This window comes from Danio rerio, chromosome 5 (genome assembly GCF_049306965.1).
Source record: "Danio rerio strain Tuebingen ecotype United States chromosome 5, GRCz12tu, whole genome shotgun sequence".
In the NCBI taxonomy this organism is placed as follows: domain Eukaryota; kingdom Metazoa; phylum Chordata; class Actinopteri; order Cypriniformes; family Danionidae; genus Danio; species Danio rerio.
The window spans coordinates 18,432,162-18,455,387 of record NC_133180.1 but is presented as its reverse complement, the minus strand read 5'-3'; the positions used below and the strand labels follow the sequence as shown (position 1 = coordinate 18,455,387).

Below are 23,226 nucleotides of genomic sequence, written 5' to 3'. Positions count from 1 at the left end.
AAATTGATTAAAATATCCTGTTCTTTGCCATAAAGGTAAAATTACTGAATCAAGACATAGGAGCCTGAGAAAAATGGTTATATTAGAAGAACATTTCAGATGGCACTTTAGCATCTGAACTCTTCATATTATATTAGAATACGTGTTAGCTTTTGTAAGTGATTTTATGTTTTAAAATAGGATGTAATATTTTCAATAATATTTGTAAAGGAAACACAGGCCCTATATGTCCCATTTACAAATATTTTAATTAATATGACAAACAAGTGCATGTTTTAGCAAAAAAATGCGCATTTGTGTAAAATAATGTAATTTGCACAAAGAAATTATGGGGTTCTTCTCCAAAGAAGTTGTTTACTCTCCGTTTAAAGCATGATTATGGGTGTTTTACATTATCAACAACGTGGTTCAAGTGATGAATCTGCAACAGAGAAACTACAGGTTTTGGGAAACACTCGTCACTACATAGTTCTTTTCCCAAATGATGCATCGTACTATGTCAGTTCAGCCACGAGTTACGTCGTTGTTTAGGAAACGCACCCCTGGTGTAATCGGATTTAAAAATCTGAAGTAAAATAACAGCCAATAAGACAAAAATTTACTGCCACCGTGCCCTTCTGAGACACAGCTTTTAGATAATAAGAAGTGGACATGGTAGTTGACACTAGAAATGCTCGTAATAACAGATTGACCATTAACCAAAAGGGTGCGTTTTTAACCATATAATGCTATCAGTTAAATGATTAATAAATATTATTATCAATATTTAAAAGGTTTGGCTGCATAAGGGGCCGATCACAGCAAACACGCTTTTGCGATGAGAGGGGCATCTTTTGAACGGTTTACTAACCACCGCAAGCGTTTTTGCCGTTGTGCGCTGTGTTCGTACATATGATTGGACAAAAAAAAGCATATGCCGGTCCTTAAAAAGGATACAGCCAGTGTTTTTGTTTAGTAATCTAAACTTATCATTTGAGTGAAAAATATCTAGGGGCTGGCCTTTTTATTTAGTTTTTTCTATGCTGTTGGAAACACTGCAGGTGCTTGATGTATTGTTTTGATGTTCCGTATGCTGTTGTTCACATGTTAAAATAAATCAGTATTTTAAATTGCAATATTTGATGCGTCAGACACAAAATTGACATGTCAATTTACGTCAAAATGATATTTGTTTAAAGAGTGGCGGTTATCGGTTGGCAAAATAAACCAAAATGAGCATCTCTAATTGACATTTTTCTTGATTACAGGTATAATATACTGAAGATATGTCATATTTTTCATGCGCTGAGCCTATGATGTGGGCCCAATCTTGCCTTAGAGTTGAAAAATCTTAATAAGAATGCAATTATCTGCTGTTACTGCATAATTTTTCTGTATATCTGTCTTTAACTGGGGTTACTTGTCAACTCAAAGCATTTATAAATATGGTAACTGTAGGAACAATTCCTAGATTTGTGGGAACAAAATTTGTTTTAATTTAGAGACTAATGCTACAATATGCTAACTTAAGACATCAATACTGGATAAATTAATTTCACACTGTTTATTTCTTAGGTCTCATAAAAAAATAGAGCACTTACACACTAAATACAACTGCAATGAAGCATTTGAGAGACAGAAATGCATTACGCTTTTTGCAGGTCAAAAGCCAAATAAAAAGTGGATGCTCCAATCTTATTCGTCAAAAAGTGCTAATGTCAAGGTACATTGAGGAGAAAGTCACCTCAGAAAACATTTGCATTTCCTTGGAAGCCATCATCCTAATTGGATTCAACTTATGTGCAGAATCTTTCCTCAAATGCCTAGTGTGTATGCGCCCTTTAATATTTTGTATTATTGCACAACTAAAGCCTGTAAACTCACTCTAATTACAGCATAAATTTACAAAAATCTAAGTAGTACTTTTTTTACCTGGATAAGGTGGTCCTGCAGGGTGTCCTGGCACCACCAGGCTGTTGGTCGGTAGGGTGGGCGGAGGAGGCAGTGTAGCAGGGGTGGCAAACATGGCCGGATGGCTAGAGAGGTGAGAAGGCGAGTGAAGGGAGTAGTGGGAGGAGGGCAGTCCGGTGATGGAGAGAGGAAGAGGAGGAGCAGGAGATGATAGATGACCACTGAGGTGATGAGCGGAGTGAGGCAGGTGGTGTTTAGGAGGAAGAGTTGAAGGGTTGGCGCTGTGGTTACAAAGAAAAAACAAGATTTTGTTACAAACGACAAAATGTAGTTATAAGATTATACTTTACATTCAGTTATTATTTCATAAATGTAAATATAATAATTAAGATTGGGTAATCTAAAAAAACTATACTGATTCTTAAAGTTCTTGCTTTATTTCATATGATGTCAATAATCCTGGTAGCATGAGGTCAACAAAACCGTTTGCAAGTTGTGCTCACAAGAACTAATATGGTGTCTACACCAGGTGCGGCGTGACTTAAAACAATAAAATATTACAATAATCAGTGATCATTGCGTAGTTTATTCTTTTTTGTGCACTAAATGCATATATTTATTTTGTTGCAATGTTTGTTGCTCAAAGTGTAAGTAAAAGAATTAAGCAATGGCATGGGCTCAATTGTTTGTCTTCATGACTAGATGTTAGTGAGACTTTTATTTCAGTATGTTGATGTACGTCCAACTGAAACGGAATTCACGAATAAAGGGTGGGGCTTTCTTTTTGTGCATAATTTCCTTTCATAATAGCAATATATAATACATAATACCTTATATCCTTACATAATAGCATAATAGCAAACTAGTGGTACGAGAAGTGTGGTTAAGAACACTGTCAAACTGACAGCAATAGAGAAGGAACACCAGTCCAAAACACGTAATCAAATGGTCAGACTTTGATTGAAGATTACCGAAACAAACCAGAATTAGTATTTTCACAATTGATCATACACAGCCTTAATGATTATAGATATGAATAGTTACTAACCTGATGTCGTGAAGACTGCTGTATGGCAAAGGATGATGATGATGACTGCTGATTGGCCGGCTGTGGTGCAATGGGGGCGGAAGTCTGTGCTCCAGTGAATGCGATAGGTTCCTCAGCAGGGGAGGAGTGGGAATAGGGGGCAAAGACTCCTTCTTGATAGAGAGAGGGCTTGGGGAGGTCGGATGGGGTCTAGGCGGGGGGGCTGCCGCCGCAGCAGGGGCAGGAGACCCCGTAGGGGGCGACGCAGGAGTCGGGCTGGAGATGGGCGGGACAAACGAAACGTCGTTACTCTGTTCCTGGCTACGCTGAAGGCCAGACACTTTGGTCGAGCTGGAAGTTTTGGTCCCGAGACTCTCATTCGTTGGCGTAACTAGAGAGTAAAGAGAGACATGACAAGAGTTTAAAATATGGATCTACATTTATTTTATACATTTACAGTTTTAATTAGTTACTATTTTTCCCAGTACAAGGTGCAGCTGGACATATGCTGGATTAATTGGTGGTTCATTCTGCTCTGGCGACCCCTGATCAATAAGGGACTTAGCTAAAGGAAAATGAATGAATGAATTAGTTAATTTTTTAATCTGAAAGTCAAATTCAGTTTAGATGTTTTTTTTTTTTTAATGAAGCTAGTGGTCAAAGGTTAATTACATTTACACCACATACAGAGTTTAGGATTTTAAATCCTAAAATAAATAAAATTTGCCAAATTGTAAAGGAACAGTCACACTAGGACTGATAAGAATAAAGTCAACTGTTTCAATGTAATAAATATAAAGATATCCATATCAGACCAGTCAGAAATTGTCTAATAAGGGGCAACAGTCTCTTCTAAATTTTATATTGAACCTTCATAAAGCTTTCTCAACTACATTAATAATTGAATCTGTGTTGTCTTTAACCCCCAGGGACGGAAGATTGTGTATGCACGTTTTGATGCGTCTTCTCCTTATACCGCTGAAATGAACTTAAATTACACTTAGTTTTGATCTTACAGATAAGATCAATACATCAATCGAATCTGTTAGGTGTATAGTTTTTATTGTGTTCACTCATAATGACAACAAACGTGTGTGCTTTTGCAAAATAAGGAACATAAACAGTGTAAGCATTCTCTCTTTTCTCGAACTGTTTTTAGAAACGTGTCAGTAAAATGCACTGAAACTCCATGAAAACAAAACACACGGACAAGTGACATGTATCTATAGAAAGCTTGAAGTGCCTACTTTTAAATGCAGCGAGTGCATGTTAAAAACAAATATTGTTTGATAAAGTAATCAGTATGAATTAATATGTCAAAGGCTTAAATGTTAGGCAATAAATAAAAATGTAAGGCATAAAACAAAACTTTCCATCTGGAGCTCCTTCACGGGACTCGACACTTATAAACACTCGCTCCAATGGGTTCGCGCAGCTCTCGACCCTGCCTACACTGGTAAATCAGCCTTTAGACATCGTACGATGTGAAGTAGGTCAACATCGCCCAACCCTAATTCATTCATTCATTTTCTTTTTGGCTTAGTCCCTTTTTTAATCAGGGGTCGCCACAGTGAAATGAACCGCCAACTTACTTGAAAGCTTAACTCTTTCATTTTTTTTAGACAACATTACAACAAAAATCATGAACATAAAATAATCGAAAAGGTTCTTTCGGGAACCAAACATTTGTCTTACATTTGTCATCACCGTTTCCATTGTTTTATATTACCGTTTCCATTTTATTATGTTACAGTTTCTAATATATTAAATTATTTCCATTAATTTGTGCACCCTAACCTTGCAAAACACAACAGAAAACAATCTAGTGTGGTTTATGTGCAATGTATAGAGTGGATTTCATCCGCACCAAAGAATCCTGAATGCACCACAGGTTTCTTTTTGCTCAGGTGCATGCAAGCGTTTCAAATCAAATGCACATGCGGTTTGGCACAGCTGTAGACATGTAACCTATAGCGTGGGATTGGTTTGCCAATCCATCCATTAGTTTGCAGCAGGGTGAACAGAAAACAGCTGCGATGCCTTCCCTGCCCACTGTGCATAACGCTGGCATGCCCGACGTCACCAAACCCATCCACATCTGTCTGTCTATCTTCCTCTCTGTGCCCCCTTTATTGTTTCATCCCAGGTTTCTTTTCTTTCTCCGTTTCTTTCTCTCTCCGTGGGTTTTATGAAGTGTTTAATCAGGTCATTTTCATGCTTGACTATAATCAGATGATCCAATTTTCTGCAAGCAATCCAGTCAGAATGAATAAATCAGAGCTAATTAAAGTTAAATGCCGTTCCCATTCATAGATTTACAGAGCACACAGTCTGCCATGAAATAATTATGTTTCAATTGTGCTGTGAAAAGGGATCATGCACCCTTTATACTGGCCTTTCAGAGTCCCTACTCGCTCTTTTTTTCACAAGACATTTCCAGGGATTTCAGTAACACTGCCAGAGTCTTTGCACAGAGGAACTTTGCTTCTGCTCAGTTAATCGCTGTGCAGAAGCTTTTAACCTCAGCATTTTATAGACTATTGTCTTGTAAAAGTGTAGTAAAATAATCAATGATTAAGAAAGATGCTCTATAAAGTCCATCTATAAATCTCCAAATTCAATTCACATGCACATAATGTATGTACAGTATATATTAATTTAACTCACATACATCTTGTTATAATATTCTTGTATGACCAATATATCTAGAGAGCTGGCGGATAGAATTCTGATACAAATAAAAAAAAAAATGAAGGCCATTTCAACTCAACTAGAGAAACCACATGCAAAATTTTGAGAATCTTCCACAGATAAACACACTGGCTGCGTCTGAAATCGCTTACTACTCAGAAGGTACTGTATTTGAATGTGAAACTACGTTCTATACAGTATGAATGAGTAGTATGAATTGAACTTGGACGTATTACATCCACCATTTTGTCATGATCACGTGACCTACCCACAACAGTTGCGTCACTTCACTCCCATTCATTAATTGTCTCATGATGAATCATGGGATAGCATAACGTGCATTGAATGCACACTTCAGAATCTTGCCGAAAGTAGTAGGTCTGGTCATCCACATACTGTTTCTCGAATTCTATGAATTCAGACATACTTCTCGGCTGGCATACTGTTTTTAGCGTACTATAGTATGGAAGTATGCGATTTATTAAGGGGGCGCAATAAAATGTCTAAGACAACATAAGTGAAGTTTCACAAACTAATTTCGAGAGAAGCACGTGATAGAATTGACTACAGCTGATCCCTATCACTAATCACTAACTAGCCAATCGGATCACTCTAAATTCAATATAAATATCCAGCCTAAACTTCATTCCTCATCTTCGTTTTTGGAAAACCCCCCCCATCCTTCCCTTCTCCCTCCTCCTCAGTTCGGGCGACACGGTGGCTAGCACTGTTGCCCCACAGCATGAAGGTCATTGGTTCAAACACTAGCTGAGCCAACCGATACTCTCTGTGCGGAGTTTGCATGTTCTCCCCGTGTTCGCGTGGGTTTTCCCTGGGTAGTCCGGTTTCCTCCCACACTCAAAAACTATGCAAAAGTTAAAGTCACAAGCTCATACTACAAATTAGCGCCAATAGTGATTTATTTTTTAAGCTATCGAGAACTACCTGATCTCATATCCCTCCTAATGCTTATTGACCAGGCGGGAGCATTGGGCTCATCTATCACCAAGCTCAGGGTTCTCTCCCGGGACAGCATGCCAAACTAGCTTAAATAGTCAAGCACTATCTAAGTGTGAACTCTTGAATTGTTGTTTTAGCAATGTGTGCGCTGATATTATTGAATGAGTGACACTTACTGTATTAGGCGAAAAAACTAAATAAAACATGTCCGGAGAATCATCTCTATCTCTATTAACTTATAACGTGTATTCTGTCTTTAAGCACATGCGTTTCGTGAAGACGTGCGCACTCGCTTAGTTTAAAAACTTGCGGTTTTTCGTTACAGTCAGAATGACTATTGTAGCTTGATCTTAATAATGAATAATTGCATAAAGATATATATTTTTAATTTCGCATAGCTTAAACAGGCCTCTGATCTCTGAGTAAGTGACGAGTGTTTGTGTACTTAAGTGCTAAGCATTCAGTATAGAACACACGATTAAACTGACAGAAACACTATGTTACGTTATTTGTGAGGTAGTTGGTAATGCTCTGGCTATATATATTATCAACAAGTGGATTTATTGCTGTCATATCAGCAGCACAGAACATACATAATGATTGACTTTTTGAGAGAATGTAAAAGCATTGACATTTTTTTTTAGGTGTAGAGAGATTTTGGTAGTCCGACTAAGTATTCAATAGCCCTGGGAAGTCGGGCTACCGGATTTTGTGAACCCTGGGATAGTTCCCCCAAAACTGACAATTCTTTCGTCATTTACTCACCCTTTACTTGTTCTGAACCTATTTGACTTTATATCTTATGTTAAACATAAAATAACTTATTTGGAAGAAAGCTGGAAACATGTATCGGTTGCTTGTTGTATTTAATTTTAACGATGGAAGTCATAGGTTTTCAAGCTTCCTTCAAAATATCTTCTTTAGTGTTCAACTCATAAAAGTTTGGAACCACTTGAGGGTGAGGTAAAAGTGAGTAAATTTCATTTTTGGACCAACTATCCCTCCTCAAGTCTTCTAATTGTTTTTACAGCTACATCAAAGCACACAAAATGCCAATTTTTTCTCCTTCAACTGTGCCAGAAAAGAACAACACAAAAAAGGAAAGACGTGGAGAGTAATTTAAGACAATATCTTCCCCAGGCCACTAATTATCACATTTAATGCAGTCCTCATTCCTAACAGCTTAGTGCAACCTCAAACAAAGACTCTGAAAGCCTGCAAGTACACACGCTCACTCGCTCGCGCTTCCAGGCCATTAAAACCTCAGACCAGCGCTTCTAATGGAATATCTGTGCTGTATTAACATACCACTTAATCATTAATGGACACCAATAATTGAGGGATAAAAAAAAGCTAGCTTGAGTTTTTGACATAATTGTACTCTGCCAACTATGATGCACCTCCTAAACAGTGCGTCTTCTTAGAATGCGAAATCTCCTTTTAAAGGTGTCCGTGGTGGGGTTTGTATTATTGTGCAGCACTAATTTTTTTTCACTAATTGTCCAGCAGATTTTCTGGAAACGGCTATGACAAGGTATTTTCACTTTAAATTAGTTTACAGTTACATCTTCAGTATTAAAATGTCCATTTTTCAATTATTATCATTTTAATTATATTTTCACTAGAAAATATGCAAACAGTTGATATCAATATTATTATTACATAATTAAAACAAATTCTTGATATCAGTAATTGAATTTCAATAAGAAACAAATATATAATTCTTGATATCAAGAACATACTTGTCAACCCTCCTGTTTTTTTACGGTGGCCAAGAAAGCTTAACATGCTGCAATAAAAAAAAAAAAAGAAAACATGCGCAATTACAAAAAACACCAGCAAATTGAGAGAAGATCTTCATCAACCATTACAAGGTAAACACACTTTTAAAAAATGAGCTGCATTTTCACACGACACAAACAATTAATAAAACACACTGCATTTTCTCACAACACAAACATTTTACAAAACACGCTCTGCATTTTCTCACAACACAAACAATTTATGAAAACCGCATATGCCGTAACTATTGCTTAGTGAAATTGTAGGTGATCTTTAAAAGGTGACTTTTTTTGTTTGTTTATTATAATATCTTGATTCCTGTGTCTTTAGCATTTATTAGCCTTAAAAATCATAACCTAAATAAAATTGTTTGCGTTGTGAGAAAATACAGCACGTTTTATTTATTGTTTGCATCATGTGAAAATGCAGCACATTAAAAAAAAAAAATGCAACACGTGTTGTCAAATTGATGAAGATCTTTTCTCAATTATCTTTTCTTTGTCATTGCACGTGTTTTCTTCAATTGCAGCACATTAAGCTCTCTTAGCCACCGTAGCTTTTTATATGCTTTACTATTCTATCCTGCTATCATTCTGTTTTTTAATCTTTCTATGAAAAGTGGAAGTAGTATTAATGAGCCGATCTCAAATATGATATAATTTCAAGAGCTGTTCAAGAGAATAAAGCTTTGACTTCATTTTGGCTTGAAACCATGTTGAAATGAATATAAAAACGGCACTACAGATTCACTTAATGTCCATTAAAGCTATGTGTCTATTGTTGCCCTTCCTACACACTCTGAATCAGTCAATTCATGTGGTGCTGATTGATGGACATCCTCCATATAAAAACACTGTTCTAAGATCAACTTCTGTATACAGTACGTGATTTGAAGAGGAGCGAAAGTGGACATGGGATTTGGGTGTGTTTTTAAACAGAAAAATACACTTAATAACATGTAAACATGTCCGTCCTGGTGATTTTTTATGATTTGGTTAATTTTGGCGATTTGGCGACTTTTTTTTTAAACAGATAATTTTGACTTAAATGAGCACAAATGATTAATAAGGAAAGTAAACAAATGATTTCATTATAGATCTGTGGATTCTTAAAGTGACAGCTCTGTTATCAAACAAAACAGTGGATCAAAATGAGAGATTTGCTGCTCTTTACTAAACTATAGTTACTTGAATAAATATTTAAATACATTGAATAAAAATCGAACAAGATTTTATATCTTGATTTAATTTCTTTACAGGCCATTCATTTTAATAGCTAAAACCTTTTATTTTATTTTCAATATGTTTCTATGTCTGCTATGTATTCTATCATTTAAAGCTAATTTCCTCCCTATATTTGTAACGGCTTCATTTAGGCTCAACTGCTCAGAATAAACAGTTTGGGGTCATTTTGGGAGATGTCTTGGGTGAGGTTAGGTTCTTTTTTCAGTACTTTTACATCCCAGTGTTGACAGGTCTAATCAAGAATTGCATTAGAATAGTTAAATGTCTTTTTTTTACTAGTACGGATTATGATATTAAAAATTAAAATGCTGAAATTAAAAATTACTACTAGCAATGAAATTGTTGGTATGAAAAATAGACAATTGGTAACCATGCAAATACTGACCTACACTGTAAACCCTAATGCTGTAACTAATTAATTGAATTGAGTTCTATTAACTTAAATCATTAAAATTCGTTTATCTTAACTAACCTTGATGAGTATTTAGAACTTTTTCTTATTTTTGAGTTTGAAAAAATTTAATCTTTCAAGTAAGGTGAACAATTCTGCTGGGTTTAATTTATACAAAATGTCTCTTTAAAGTTTCATTAACTCAAAATCTGTCAGCCCAGTGATTTTGCGTCTGACGTCATCCAGGTTCACGTACGTGCTCATGCTTCATTCGTTTTTTTCAAGATGGCGGATCGGCCTCGCTTCACACTACAGTAAGTAAAATATTTACAAATCCAAGAAATATTAAATGTATGTTTTAATTAATATAATCACAGTAACAGTTCAATGTAATGTAGAGTTAATCAGGGTGTGTTTACATGTCGTACATTACAGAAAACATGTTTAGCCTCACTTGTTGCTAACTAACGTTAACATTACTGTTTAAAAAGTTAGAATCAGTGCAACGTTAGCGTTAGTTATAACGTGTTAACTCTGAATTTTAACAGAGTGTGATAAAGACAAAAATATTTAAAATCGGCAGATTACATTTTTAAAAAAAAATTAAATCTTGGCGCGAGTATGCCTTTTCTCAGCCTGTGCTGAAGTTGTCATGGAGACGCGCGCTCTCACAACCGCATGTCATGGCGCTGCGCTGAACTCCATCCAGTGTGTGAATGTGGTATTATCTTTGCAATCTGTAGGCACTTCGGAAACGAAAGGCGCAAGAAACATAACGTTAATCATAACTCAAATGATCTCCGCCTAAACACTTAACGGTATTTTCTGATGACGCGCAAAAACGTAGTCTCAAAACTTAACTCTGTCACACGCAGCTTGTTGCTTGCTGATCCATGTATGAGGATAGCCTGACGGAGAACATTTAAGCTGCGCTCCTCACCTGAGCAGGTACAGAGCAGAGCTTCATTTTACACTACCACATTGAGGTAAAGTTGGTTTTATATTCATACATTCATTTAGTAACAACTTGTGACTCGCTCCATAAATTGTTTACCATGGTACTTTGTCTATTCGTTCTGAAATCACATGCAAGTATGACATGAAAACAACATTACACTAAATGCACTATTTTTTTTGACTGAACAATGTTGTACTTTGAAAGTCATTGGCTGCTAATATGATTTCACCATTAAGAATATGCAAAAATTACCTTTCTGAAATTATATTATTAAGGAGAAAGTCTGAATGTGTAAATATAAAACTAACTTTACCTCAATCACCAGCACTGATCAACACTTAATATTTCCTCGCGCTTAAGACGACATCTCTGCATATCAATGATTACCTGATTTATGCGATCAGTTAAATGAGTTTAAATGTCATTTAGGTCAAATGTATTTTAAAGGTATGATAAAAGTTTTTTTTTTTTCAATCTATTTTTTAAAATGTTTACTCTGGAGAGAATATAAACAGCCTAAAAAACAAAGTATGCATATCTATAACACATTAATACAAAATTATGTTATTAAATAAAATAATAACAAAACAAAATATTCAAGACGTGGTAAACAAGACATAGTTTTCTGATGTGCAAATTTTGTAGCTTAAAATATATTTATATCTTAAAAATATAAATATTTTAGTCTATATATTTTTACATCATTAGACAATAAGGTAAGTTTTGTTATTTCTAGCTTTTAAAATCAGCCCTTAAATTTCTTTGTCGTCCTATTCAGTTTTAGAAATTTCAATACTGTTTAAATTAAATCTGTGTTCATCAAATCAAAGCAACTAACATGATAATTAGCTCTATTGCTAATCGTTTTGGAGGTTAATGTTAGACATCATGCAATTGTACTACTTCCACTCTCAGCTAAATGACACTGTGACTTTGTGTACATACAGAATTGAAGGTCGGGTGTTGCTGACTACAGATAGGAACTACAAGGAAAGTGAAACTTCAACTAGACCTTGAGTTCAGTTTACAACATGAAGATCCTGCTTTCAACATCTGATCAACACCTGATTTTCATCTGTGGTAAAAAATAGATAAGTAAATGAAACATAATAATAATATTAATACATTTTTTTCTAGAATTGTATATTTTGTGGTGTGGGTTTGTTTTATGAAATTCTCTCTTGTTTCTTTTTGCTGTTTGCAGAGTACCAACATGTTACAAATGAGAATTTTCCCCACAAATTCTTTGCACAACTGGACCACCACCTATTTAATTTGATGACAATTTCAAGGCAAACAGCATCCAAAACTGGCAAGACAGCAGATACCCTGGCTAATCTTTTAAAGGTTTATGATGAGCAGGTATGTTTGGGGTCACGTGTTAAAGTATACATTAAAATATAATTTGAATTTTTTTTTTTTTTTTTTTTAATTGATTTAAAATCATTTATTCATCATTTATTATACTTGATTTCCAGGAACTGCATGATGTCAGTTCATGACGGACTACTCTTATCAGAGGTCTTTTGGTCTTGCTGCGTGAGCGTGACTTAAGATTCTTTAGGAACACCCTGGTAAGACTTCATTCATCCTTTTCACAATTAGGCATGTTTAATGAAAAGATGAAAGTTTTGAAAACTTTTACTTAAAAACATATTTGTAATCTCGAATAGTTGATGAATCATATAATATTGGCTCAGTCATTTTGATACTGTCCTTACATTAATATCCTTGAATTATATTTTTAGATTGATAATCCTGCTGACTGAAGATGCTTTATTGGCCCTGCATTCACTGAGGGTCTCTGTTGTCCTGAAGAATGAATTGGACACCACCCACAGCACACTTCCAGACCTTTCTTGTCTTGTATGGATTAATGTATGCTCTTCACATAATATATAGTAAAGGACTTTGAACTTGTGCAAAAAGTTTTGCTTGGCATGGATGATGGAAAATAAAAAGTCTCGTAGCATGGAAACCTTAAAGAATGAGTTGATTGTTTTTTTTTTTTTTTACTTAATAAAGACTGTCTCTGGGGTAGTAACTTCAAAACATTTATTTACCTTTAATTGGTAAGTATGCATTTTATTTTATATAGGGATAGTTTGTCCAAATGTAAAATTCTGTCATTTACTAACTCTTCACTTGTCCCAAACCTGCTTAAATTTCTTGCTTCTGTTGAACACAAAAGTTAAGTAAAGCTGACAACCTGTAACCACTGACTTTCTAATAGGAAAACAAATACTGTGGAAATCGGTGGTTACAGGTCTCAGCTTTTTTTTTTTTTTTTGGTCAAAAATAACCTTTTAAGTGTTCAACAGAAGAAAGAAACTCAAACAGGTTTGGAATAAGTAAATGACAGAATCATAGTTCAACCAAGACTGAATATATATATATATATATATATATATATATATATATATATATATATATATATATATATATATATATATATATATATATATATATATATATATATATATATATATATATATATATATATATATATATATATATATATCTGCTCTCCGTTATACAGAAATTGGGGGAAAAAATAAATGGGGGCGAATAATTCTGACTTCAACGATATATATATATATATATATATATATATATATATATATATATATATATATATATATATATATATATATATATATATATACATACAGTTTCTGTGTAGTTTACACTAAACGAGTCACTTCACAGAATGTGCACTTATTATTTTTTTAACGAATGCCTTAAGACTAAGTTTTACACTTATTAATGTATTATTAAATTTTATCAAACTTATAGTTGTTTTTTCTTGAGGCTCTTATGTCTGATATCATATTTACATTGTGGGTAATTTTTATTAATTTCAGAATAGTGTTCATTTTCAATCTCTTTATGTCTAATAGTTTTTATCGTTTTAAGACATTTGTAATTGCATAGGAGACAAATTTGAAAGTACTGTTGGACATTTTTTCTTTAAAAATAAATGTCTAAAATGGTATTGTCTGTGTGTTTTAAATTACAGATTTATTTTGACAGATTTATGGGGTTTAAAGATTAAAATAATGGCTAATTTTATTTGTGAAACTGACGATGGAGAAGTTAATTTTAAAAAAATGCTATCAAAATGTATAAGCTGGGTGATTTAAGTATTTAAAGTTGAAAGAAATTAAAGCAATTAAGTTAATTGGTATTAAAATGTATGAGCTGGGTGACTAAGTATTTAAAGTTTGGAAAAATTAAAACAATTAAGTTAATTGCAATTAAAACGTATAAGCTGAGTAACTTGGGTATTTTAAGTTAGGTGAAGTGTCTTGCATGAGTACAACAAACTCAAAACTTAATGTTTCTGTTTACTTAAAATAGATAATTTCATAACTTAAAAAATTTGACGTAACTGATTACCTCAAATTTTTTGAGTTTTGTCAACTTATTCGGGATTACAGTGTATAAAGGAATAAAATATATTTGTAAAATTGAATAAAATTCTTTATTTATAACTGTGAAATTGGAATTTCAGCTAGCAATAAATCAGTTATTGACATCATGATTTTTCTTTAAATATATATTTATATAACAATTATACAATATTTCAAATATTAATGTCAAAAAATAACTGGTACATAATAACAGAATTGACCTGCCTCCCCTAATTATATTTAAAAATATACAACATATGCAGCATATATATGAAGCATATCAACAAAATAATAACAATACTCACACTTGGGCCAAGCCAGTGATTGATATACCTAATAAAATGGCAGCCCAAGTTAACATCTGACTGGTGAAAATGCAATTCTACATATTAAAAGGGATATTTTTACTGGTAGAAATGTAACTCCTAATATCAAACAACTATCACTAAGTATGTTTAGATGGACACCAGTAATCTGATTTTAGTACGATTAAGACAATACTCTGTTTAAGAGTCCATGTAAACAGCGATTTTTGATTACCTTAATCTGACTCATAATCATAATCGAACTAAACAGAATTTGAATTAAGACATGTAGAGTATGCCGATTTTAGTTGCATTATTAAAGTGCAGTACAGACATGCAAACACCGCAACCAAACTATTACCGTCCCGTCATGTAGGATTTTCGCAGCATTTTGCGAAAGGATATTCCATATCCAGTACACATTGCTGTTTGACACTATTCTCTGCACCTACCGAGTCAGTAAAAGACCACAGAAATGTGGAGTTTTTTCCCCCATATGACGTGCGGTATCAAATTCCATTAAAACAACACTCATAGTTGTTCATACGCACATCCAATGTCTTGTTTGTCATGAGGGGACATGCATGAAATGAAAGTGAAACTGCCGAAAAGCAGTTAAAGTCGACATATTAAAAATAAAACACCCCAAATTGCACGAAACTCCGAAGGAAATGTGGATAGCTTACGGGTGTAATGACACATAATGTGCTATAACATGTAAAATAGGATCATGAAAGGAACATTCAAAAAGAAACTCATGTAAACGCCTTAATCATATTATTGTCTTAATCAGATTAAGGCAAATGATTTGATTACTGATGTCCATGTAAACATTATTGTTACTAGCAAAAATCCAGAGTCTTGATGTCAAGAATTAGCATTTTTAGCGAGAGAAATTTCTTTATATCCTGCAGATGAATAAAAGGCTGAACAGCTTGCCATATAAATGTCAGTGGTTAGTATTTGTAGGGCAGGGCCTCATAGAGGATTAATCCAAAAGGAGAAATTCAACCCAATGGCTTAGAAAGGTCTAAACAGATGCATTCAGGAATTACACTATCCTGCTGTCTTTACAAAGCACGAAAAAAGAAATACGTTGGCCATCGGTGACGTTGCCTTGGAAACCAGTCTCGGAGGCACGTTTGCGCGGGTGAAAGCGGACAGTAGTAGTCAAGCTCCTCAACTAGCAGTCCGTGCCACTTTAGGCACAATGGGCCCTGCGCTCGCTCTTAATGATGATTCTAATGGGCCGTAATGGCAGCCAGCAGGCAGGACAAGACACACAAGCTTGGCTTCTTTCTCATTAAAAAAAAAGTGCCCCTGTGAATGTCTCGGCTCGTCTGGAAGCCTGCTACACGTAACGAAGGGACGGCTTCTCAGTCTGGAACATGGCCGTAATCATTTCGCAGAAAAAAATGTGACACAATGTCATTGGAAACGAGCGCCCGGGCAGCCGGTGTGTGATGCCACGGCTGCTGGCATTGGCAAGGTTGTCACCTGTGAAATTCTTGTCAATTTTTTGGTTTTGGTAGATTGTTAATATGTCAGGCTCGCTGTAGACGCGTCAGAATATGGTTGCCATCTTAAAGATATGCGGCTTTCAATTTTCTCCAAACATTGCAGATTGTGACTGTTGAGATTCCACCGTAGGAATCTTTTAATGAGAAGACGGTGCCAAATAAACTCATAACTCCTTTAACTTTGGTTTTTTGACAACTGACAGGCCTCTGGGCAGGAATATTTCTCTGAGACAAACAAGAGCTCATTATCCAACACCAAGGTCAGTGATAGAATTGCTGTGCCCACTAACAGCAAAAAACCTACAACACACCGAGTTCAGTGCAGCTGGAGCACATTTGCGCTGCTTACGCACGCAAACATTGCCACCGTGACGCCCGGGGTCTGGGATTGTGGTTTTTCTGCTGTACTTTCTTTAGTGTACTGGTATCACTAGGTTGTTGCCAGGTTCTTTCTTTGTAAATGTTTACAAGGCCACATCTAAGAAGCTCATTTCCAAGAATTATTATCACTAGATATGGGTGTTTCTATGATCTTTTATCCATTTTATTGTCCACACAAATGTCACAATTTATCACAATCACAAACATCACAGTTGAATGATCAATCATTCTCATGTTCTCATTCATTAATTAATTTGAATTTAACTATTACAAATAATATTAATAATAACAATAACAACAACAACAACAATAATAATAATAATAAAATGGAATATGTTACCAGTTATCTATTTGTTAATATATATATATATATATATATATATATATATATATATATATATATATATATATATATATATATATATATATATATATATATATATATATCACATTTAAAATAGAAAGTGTTATAATATACAGGAATGATAATAACAAGTATTATTATTATTATTTAAAAAAACCAACCAACAAAAAAGCAAACAAATAATAATAAGAATAAAAAAATATTGGTTATTTATTTAATTATTTATTTATATAAATATAACTGTTACAAATAAATAGTAATAAATGTATGCATTTCATTATTTATTATTTATTAAATAATAATATACATTTATTTATTTATGTATTAATAATAACAATAATAATACATTGATTTATTTATGTATCTAATTATTTAATTATTATATTTAGTTATATAAATATAATTGTTATAAATAAATAATATAAATAATAATAAATGTATGCATTTCATTATCTAATAATAATAATAATAATAATAATAATAATAATAAGACATTTATTTATTTATTTTATTATTAATAATATTATTAATAACAATTGTAATAATTCATTTATTAATTAAATTGTTTATTCATATAAGTATAACTGTTATATAATACATTTATACATTTCATTATTTATTTATATATATTTAATTATTTAATAATAATAATAATAAATTAATTAATTTATTAATAAAAATATAATAATAATAACGCTAATACTAAAACACTTATTTATTTAATGGTTTATTGTTATATAAATGTATTAATATTAATAATAATGAATAAATAAATAAACATTGCTATAGTTTATTTATATATAAATATAAAAATAATAATAACAATAATAATTCATTAATTTGTTTTACTTAGTACCTTCAACAATCAGGGGTCGCCACAGCGGAATGAACCGCCAACTTATCCAGAATACGTTTTAAACAGCAGATGCCCTTCCAGCTGCAACCCAACAATGGGAAACACCCATCCACACTCTTTCACACACATACACTATGACCAATTTAGCTTAACCAATTCACTTGTACCGCATGTTTTTGGACTGTGGAGAAAACTGGAGCACCCAACAGAAACCCACAAGAACTCGGGGAGAACATGCAAACTCCACACAGAAATGTCAACTGACCCAGCTGGGGCTATAATAAAAATAGTAATAATAATAATTATTATTATTATAATAAAAATAATAACATTGATAATAATAAACAACAACAAGGCTTATTATTAAAGAAACAAATAATAACATTAATATTAATATTATTATTATTAATAATAATAATAATCTTATGTTTATTACTAAAGGAATAAAACATATGTGTGCAGTTTATTTAATGTAAATAAATATAATAAACTATATAATTTATAATATATGCTACATTAATATAAGTAAGTAAACATAAATATAAGTAAACAAATAATAATAAATAAATCCATAAATAAAAAAATAACAATAGTAATATAAAAACAAAGATTTTTTCTTATTAATATTCAGCCAACTACTCAGATTCTTAGCATTTGAATTTTTTTTGCCATGCAGTGCTCTCAACCCTCAACCAGAATGGCTTTTTCAATCCGTATTCTACAACAGGCAACAAAAGAGACCCTTAAGACTGAGTGAAATCACAGCAGAGCTATTAGACACACGGACAAGAGAGCCCTCAGGAACACCCACAGATTTGTAGAGGTCGAAGGTCGCGTTCAGAGGAGCCAATGACGCTCTCTCGGGACATGTTGGCATCCCTGTTCACCAGATGACACTTCAGCGGACTATTGATCTATACTCTTCCCCTGCTGTTATGCTCATGGTACGATCCCTCAAGGGAGACAACACGTGCCTACTGTGGGAGGAACCACCATCGGTGTTTTGTAGGGGTGTGTGAATTCTTGACTGATGGTTCTAGCAGAGTGACCCCAGCGTCGCCCCACAGCTGTCCTGCTAAGATATCCTTGACCTCTGACCTCATTTTAGACTCAGACAGACGTCCTGGAACATCTGGAGAGCTGCCGTAATTGAACCATTGCTCAAAAACAAGCACACAACACACACACACACACACACACACACACACATATATGAAAGTGCAGACAGATGATTTGAACTAATAAAGGAAATACTTGCTGGTGTTTTGAAAGAGTCTCACATTTTAAGTAACTCTTCTAATCTATTTATGGATGACACTTGTGTAGTTGAATGGCAAGTGAGTAAATTTAAAGAAAATGGCACACACAGAGTAAAGACTTCTTTTGAAATGTCCATGATTGCATCTTTAGTAGTTATAGGGATAATTATAATCACTGGAATCATCATGATCATGTGGAAGTATGTACTTTAGGCTGTGTTGGGCAGAATAACGTTAAAGAGACAAGAATGCCACATCGCTTTTTGGCTTTTCTTTTGAAGTAAACTTCTGAATGTGAATTCTATTTGGGCTCAGGATCTAATCCAGGGGTCCGTTCTTCGTACCTCGCTTAAATGATCCAAGATTATTTGGCAGATCCTGGATCTTTTAATCTTGATAACTGATCTCTCGCTAATTTGGTTCTTCAAACAAGTTTGCGAATCAGATTAGAATGTCTGGATGAACTGATCTGAGATCGCTGCATGTGTTATGAAGGACAGATCTATCGATCCTCGAAATCATGATCAGCAATGCAACGATTGGCTGACGGCACAGCAGCGTAATGACATCATCTGATTAATATTCAATTATCCATGTGAGGAAAATTACATCAAATAAGCAGCAAACGGTTTGTTAAATATGACATGCAAGAACTTTCCACATTTGTTGTGAGCTGCAGGCTTTACACTTTCATTTGTCAAGACAAGAGTATTCATCATGTATTTCAATGAAAATCAATGTATTTCTACATTTAGAAAAGATTTTCTTTATAATAGTAGCCGTTTTTTAATCGGTGTAAAGAATAACTGGTTGTTTACAAAAGCATTTTCATATTGGTTTAGGTGTCTGCAACTTTTGTGAAGCATCAAATCACTGGCATTTTAACTATCAAAACATGTTTATGACTGCGTAAATGTATTATTGCTTTAAAAAAAGTCACATATTGTGCATTTCTATTATAAACAACTTGTACTAAAGCGATCTAAATAGTTCATATCAATAAGTTTTCTCTTTGCACCACCAGGTGGCAGTCTTTGTACTTTCATTTCGAGGGTGCAGATTGCATACGTTTTATTAATATGTATAACTTTATTTATTTTATTAATGACTATAACTTTATATATATATAGTTAAAAAATATGTACCATTTTCCCAAGTGTATATAACTACTACTGTAAGAAAATATCAGAATTCGGAACATACTTTCTGTATTATCTTTGCTTGAACTGAGCCGATCTAATCCTGTTTATATGAATTGAACCTGCTCCCGATCAGGTTTGACCTAGCAGAACTGTTGCTATGACAACAACTCTCGGATCAGCTTTGAAGAACGAAACGATCCTGGATCGTGTCAAATCGTCAATATCCAAATCCAGCTAACTGAGTAATCCACATACGAAGAACGGACCCCAAATCTCAGTGTAAAACAAAACAAGTATTAAAACTATAAACTATAAAGGCAATGGCCATATATACTGTTTATTAAAGGATTTTTACCAACCCAGGCCCATTGCGAATATGTACCCAGGTCTATATTACTAGTAAAACACGTAACCAGAAGTACGTCTTCACACAGTTTTTGTTTTTACAAATCCACCAGAGGGTGCAATGTACACTTCAGTCGACCAGCGCAGCTTGCTGACCTACCTACCCCTTTCCATAAACCCAACCGATAATGTTTTCAAAAGCAATCTAGAAAAAGAAAAGCCATTGCGTGATTTTACCACGTTTACAGTCTGTTGTTTATTTATCTTGCTTTTGTTTTTGGCTTTGATTGTAAACGTTTCTGAAACTGTTCTTTGGTGGACTCCTTGTTGTCGCGGTCAAATCCACTCCACATCCCAAGTCCGCCGACATATGCAGTGTGCCACTGGGCAAACTGATAACACCAGAAAGCCGTCGACACTGAGGTAAGCGGTCAGCTGGTAGCAATAAAAGGAGCAGAAGCCGTCGAGAAGAACAAGCAGAAGCATCATACTACCTTGTATTTATTTCACACGCGGAATAGCCAGACGTACCTTTGGCTACACAATTCATGCTCTCCAGAAATGTAGATAGAGGTTCATATCCACACTGAGCCCGTGTTGATTTTTACATATTGATTTGTCACAAGGGGGGCTGCATGGTGGAACGGTGGGTAGCACAATCACCTCACAGCAAGAAGTCGCTGGTTCGAGCCCAGACTAGGTCAGTTGGCGTTTCTGTGTGGAGTTTGCATGTTCTCCCCTGTGTTGGCATGGGTTTCCTCCGTGTGCTCCGGTTTCCCCCACAAGTCCAAAAACATGTGATATAGGTGAATTGGGTAAACTAAATTGTCCGAAGTGTATGTGTGTGAATGACTGTGTATGGATGTTTCCCAGTGATGGCTTGCAGGTGGAAGATGATTAACGGATGCACAGACAGATACTAAAATACAGCAACAGGGCATTATTAGGACACAATATTTTCAGCGCAACGCTTGAGACACACTAATCCTAATGCCGCATAGAATGAATTGACATGCAGCCTGTGTCTTTCTTCCCTCAGACTATTAAACCCCCCTCCTTCGCAACAATATTCTCAACCGTCTCCTGTTGCACATGCAAATGGGAGATTATGGATTTACGTCTTAGTCGCTCTCTGTTTTATATGTAATAAAAACAGCTCATATGCAAACGTGGTCTTAAGATAAGGCAGCAGGGGATGCAAATTCTCCCAAATGACCAGGGGCCATTGATGCTTATTGCAAATACTCACACGGCGCGCTGCCTTCTGCCCAGAGAACTCAAGCCTAACGCTACACATTCTGAGCTCATTTCCCTCGCAAACCCTGCGGTACATCTCTCCGTCAGAGAAAAAAAGAAGAAGCATAAACATTAATACTCATGCACAAAGACAGAAATAAAAGCCCAAGTAGCAAACTAAAAGCCGCCTACAGACGATGAAGTCAACAAAGTGAATTTATCTGGCGAGCAGGTGCTGCATGGAGAGCTGTCATCTTTTCACAGATTAACTGCATCCAGACAGGAAATTCTCTCCTCTTTACCAGTCAAATCCTCCGGGATCCTGCATTTCATTGTGCCAACAAAGAACAGAGATGCCAAAACGTCTAAATCGCAACTGGGTGGGTTTCTCTGGCTGATGAAAAGAGATTCTTGGCTTTGATTGTAAACCTGAAATATTGTCCCACAGCTGTCAAAATGTGCTAAATGAATTCACGTGGGAGGTAAAACACCATTTAGGGACATACAAAGAACTATTAGTTGTAAGATCACTTTAAAACATTGTATTATTTGTTTGTTTATTTTATTGTTTATTATGTGTTAGGTTTAATTACCGCTAAAAAACTTTTATCTGTGAAATCTGTGATTGCTGATTTCACATGATACTTTATTTAACATATTTAATTTGTAAAATAGTAGATTATAAATTGTAACAACTACAATAAAATATTGATAAACAAAAAATTATTACATGACGTACTGTTGTAATATTGTAATTGTACTATAATGCAATTTAATTAAGTCAAACTAATGAATAATTTAATAAATAAATGGATCAGTTTATAAGTAAAATACATTTAAATATCTTTTTAAGTTTAATAAGTTTGAACTTGGGCAGCACAGAGGCTTAGTGGTTAGCACTGTTGCCTCACAGCAAAAAGGTCACTGGTTCAAGCTTCGGCTGGGTCAGTTGGCATTTCTGTATAGAGTTGTATGTCAGTATGTGTGGGTTTCCTCCGGGTGCTCCGGTTTCCCCCACAGTCCAAAGACATGTGCTATAGATGAATTGGTTAAGCAAATTGTCCGTAGTGTATGTGTGTGAATGAGAGTGTATGGATGTTTCCCAGTGCTGGGTTGCAGCTGGAAGGGCATCCGCTGCGTAAAACATATGCTGGATAAGTTGGTGGTTCATTCCGCTGTGGCGACTCCAGATTAATAAAGGGACTAAGCAGAAAAGAAATTGAATGAATTATTATTATTATTTTTCTGTCACTAGTTGAGGGAATTTTGAGGGTCCAAACATTCTCGAAAACTCATAAATCTTTGCACACACACCAGAAGTGGTGAAAATGATAATTTGATATGGGTTTCAGAAGTAAATGTGGCAAAATCACTTTAAAGCACGGCCTATAAACATTTGATGAAGTGGCCCCAGAGCTATATTTCATGCATACATTATGAAAATTGGCACACATCAAACATG

The 23,226-nt window shown here is 34.5% G+C and overlaps 1 protein-coding gene and 1 long non-coding RNA gene across 52 annotated transcripts in view; one reads left to right on the top strand and one right to left on the bottom strand.

Moving 5' to 3' along the window:
* Nucleotides 1-23,226, bottom strand: part of fbrsl1 (fibrosin-like 1) — a 584,485-nt gene that overhangs the window by 24,389 nt on the left and 536,870 nt on the right. For all 50 annotated transcript variants that reach the window (XM_073952014.1, XM_073952015.1, XM_073951998.1 and 47 more), the window contains 2 exons: nucleotides 2,939-3,308; nucleotides 1,912-2,171 (listed from right to left, as the gene is read on the bottom strand). In XM_073952014.1, the coding sequence (XP_073808115.1) occupies nucleotides 1,912-2,171; nucleotides 2,939-3,308 (630 nt within the window). The remainder of the gene's footprint in view (nucleotides 1-1,911; nucleotides 2,172-2,938; nucleotides 3,309-23,226) is intronic.
* On the top strand, nucleotides 10,255-12,927 carry LOC137495573 (uncharacterized). Of its 2 annotated transcripts, XR_011015460.2 has the most exons (6): nucleotides 10,255-10,299; nucleotides 10,861-10,933; nucleotides 11,891-12,023; nucleotides 12,148-12,305; nucleotides 12,422-12,517; nucleotides 12,692-12,927. It is a non-coding gene; the product is annotated as an uncharacterized lncRNA (long non-coding RNA). The 2 variants fall into 2 exon arrangements; XR_011015461.2 differs by lacking the exon at nucleotides 10,861-10,933.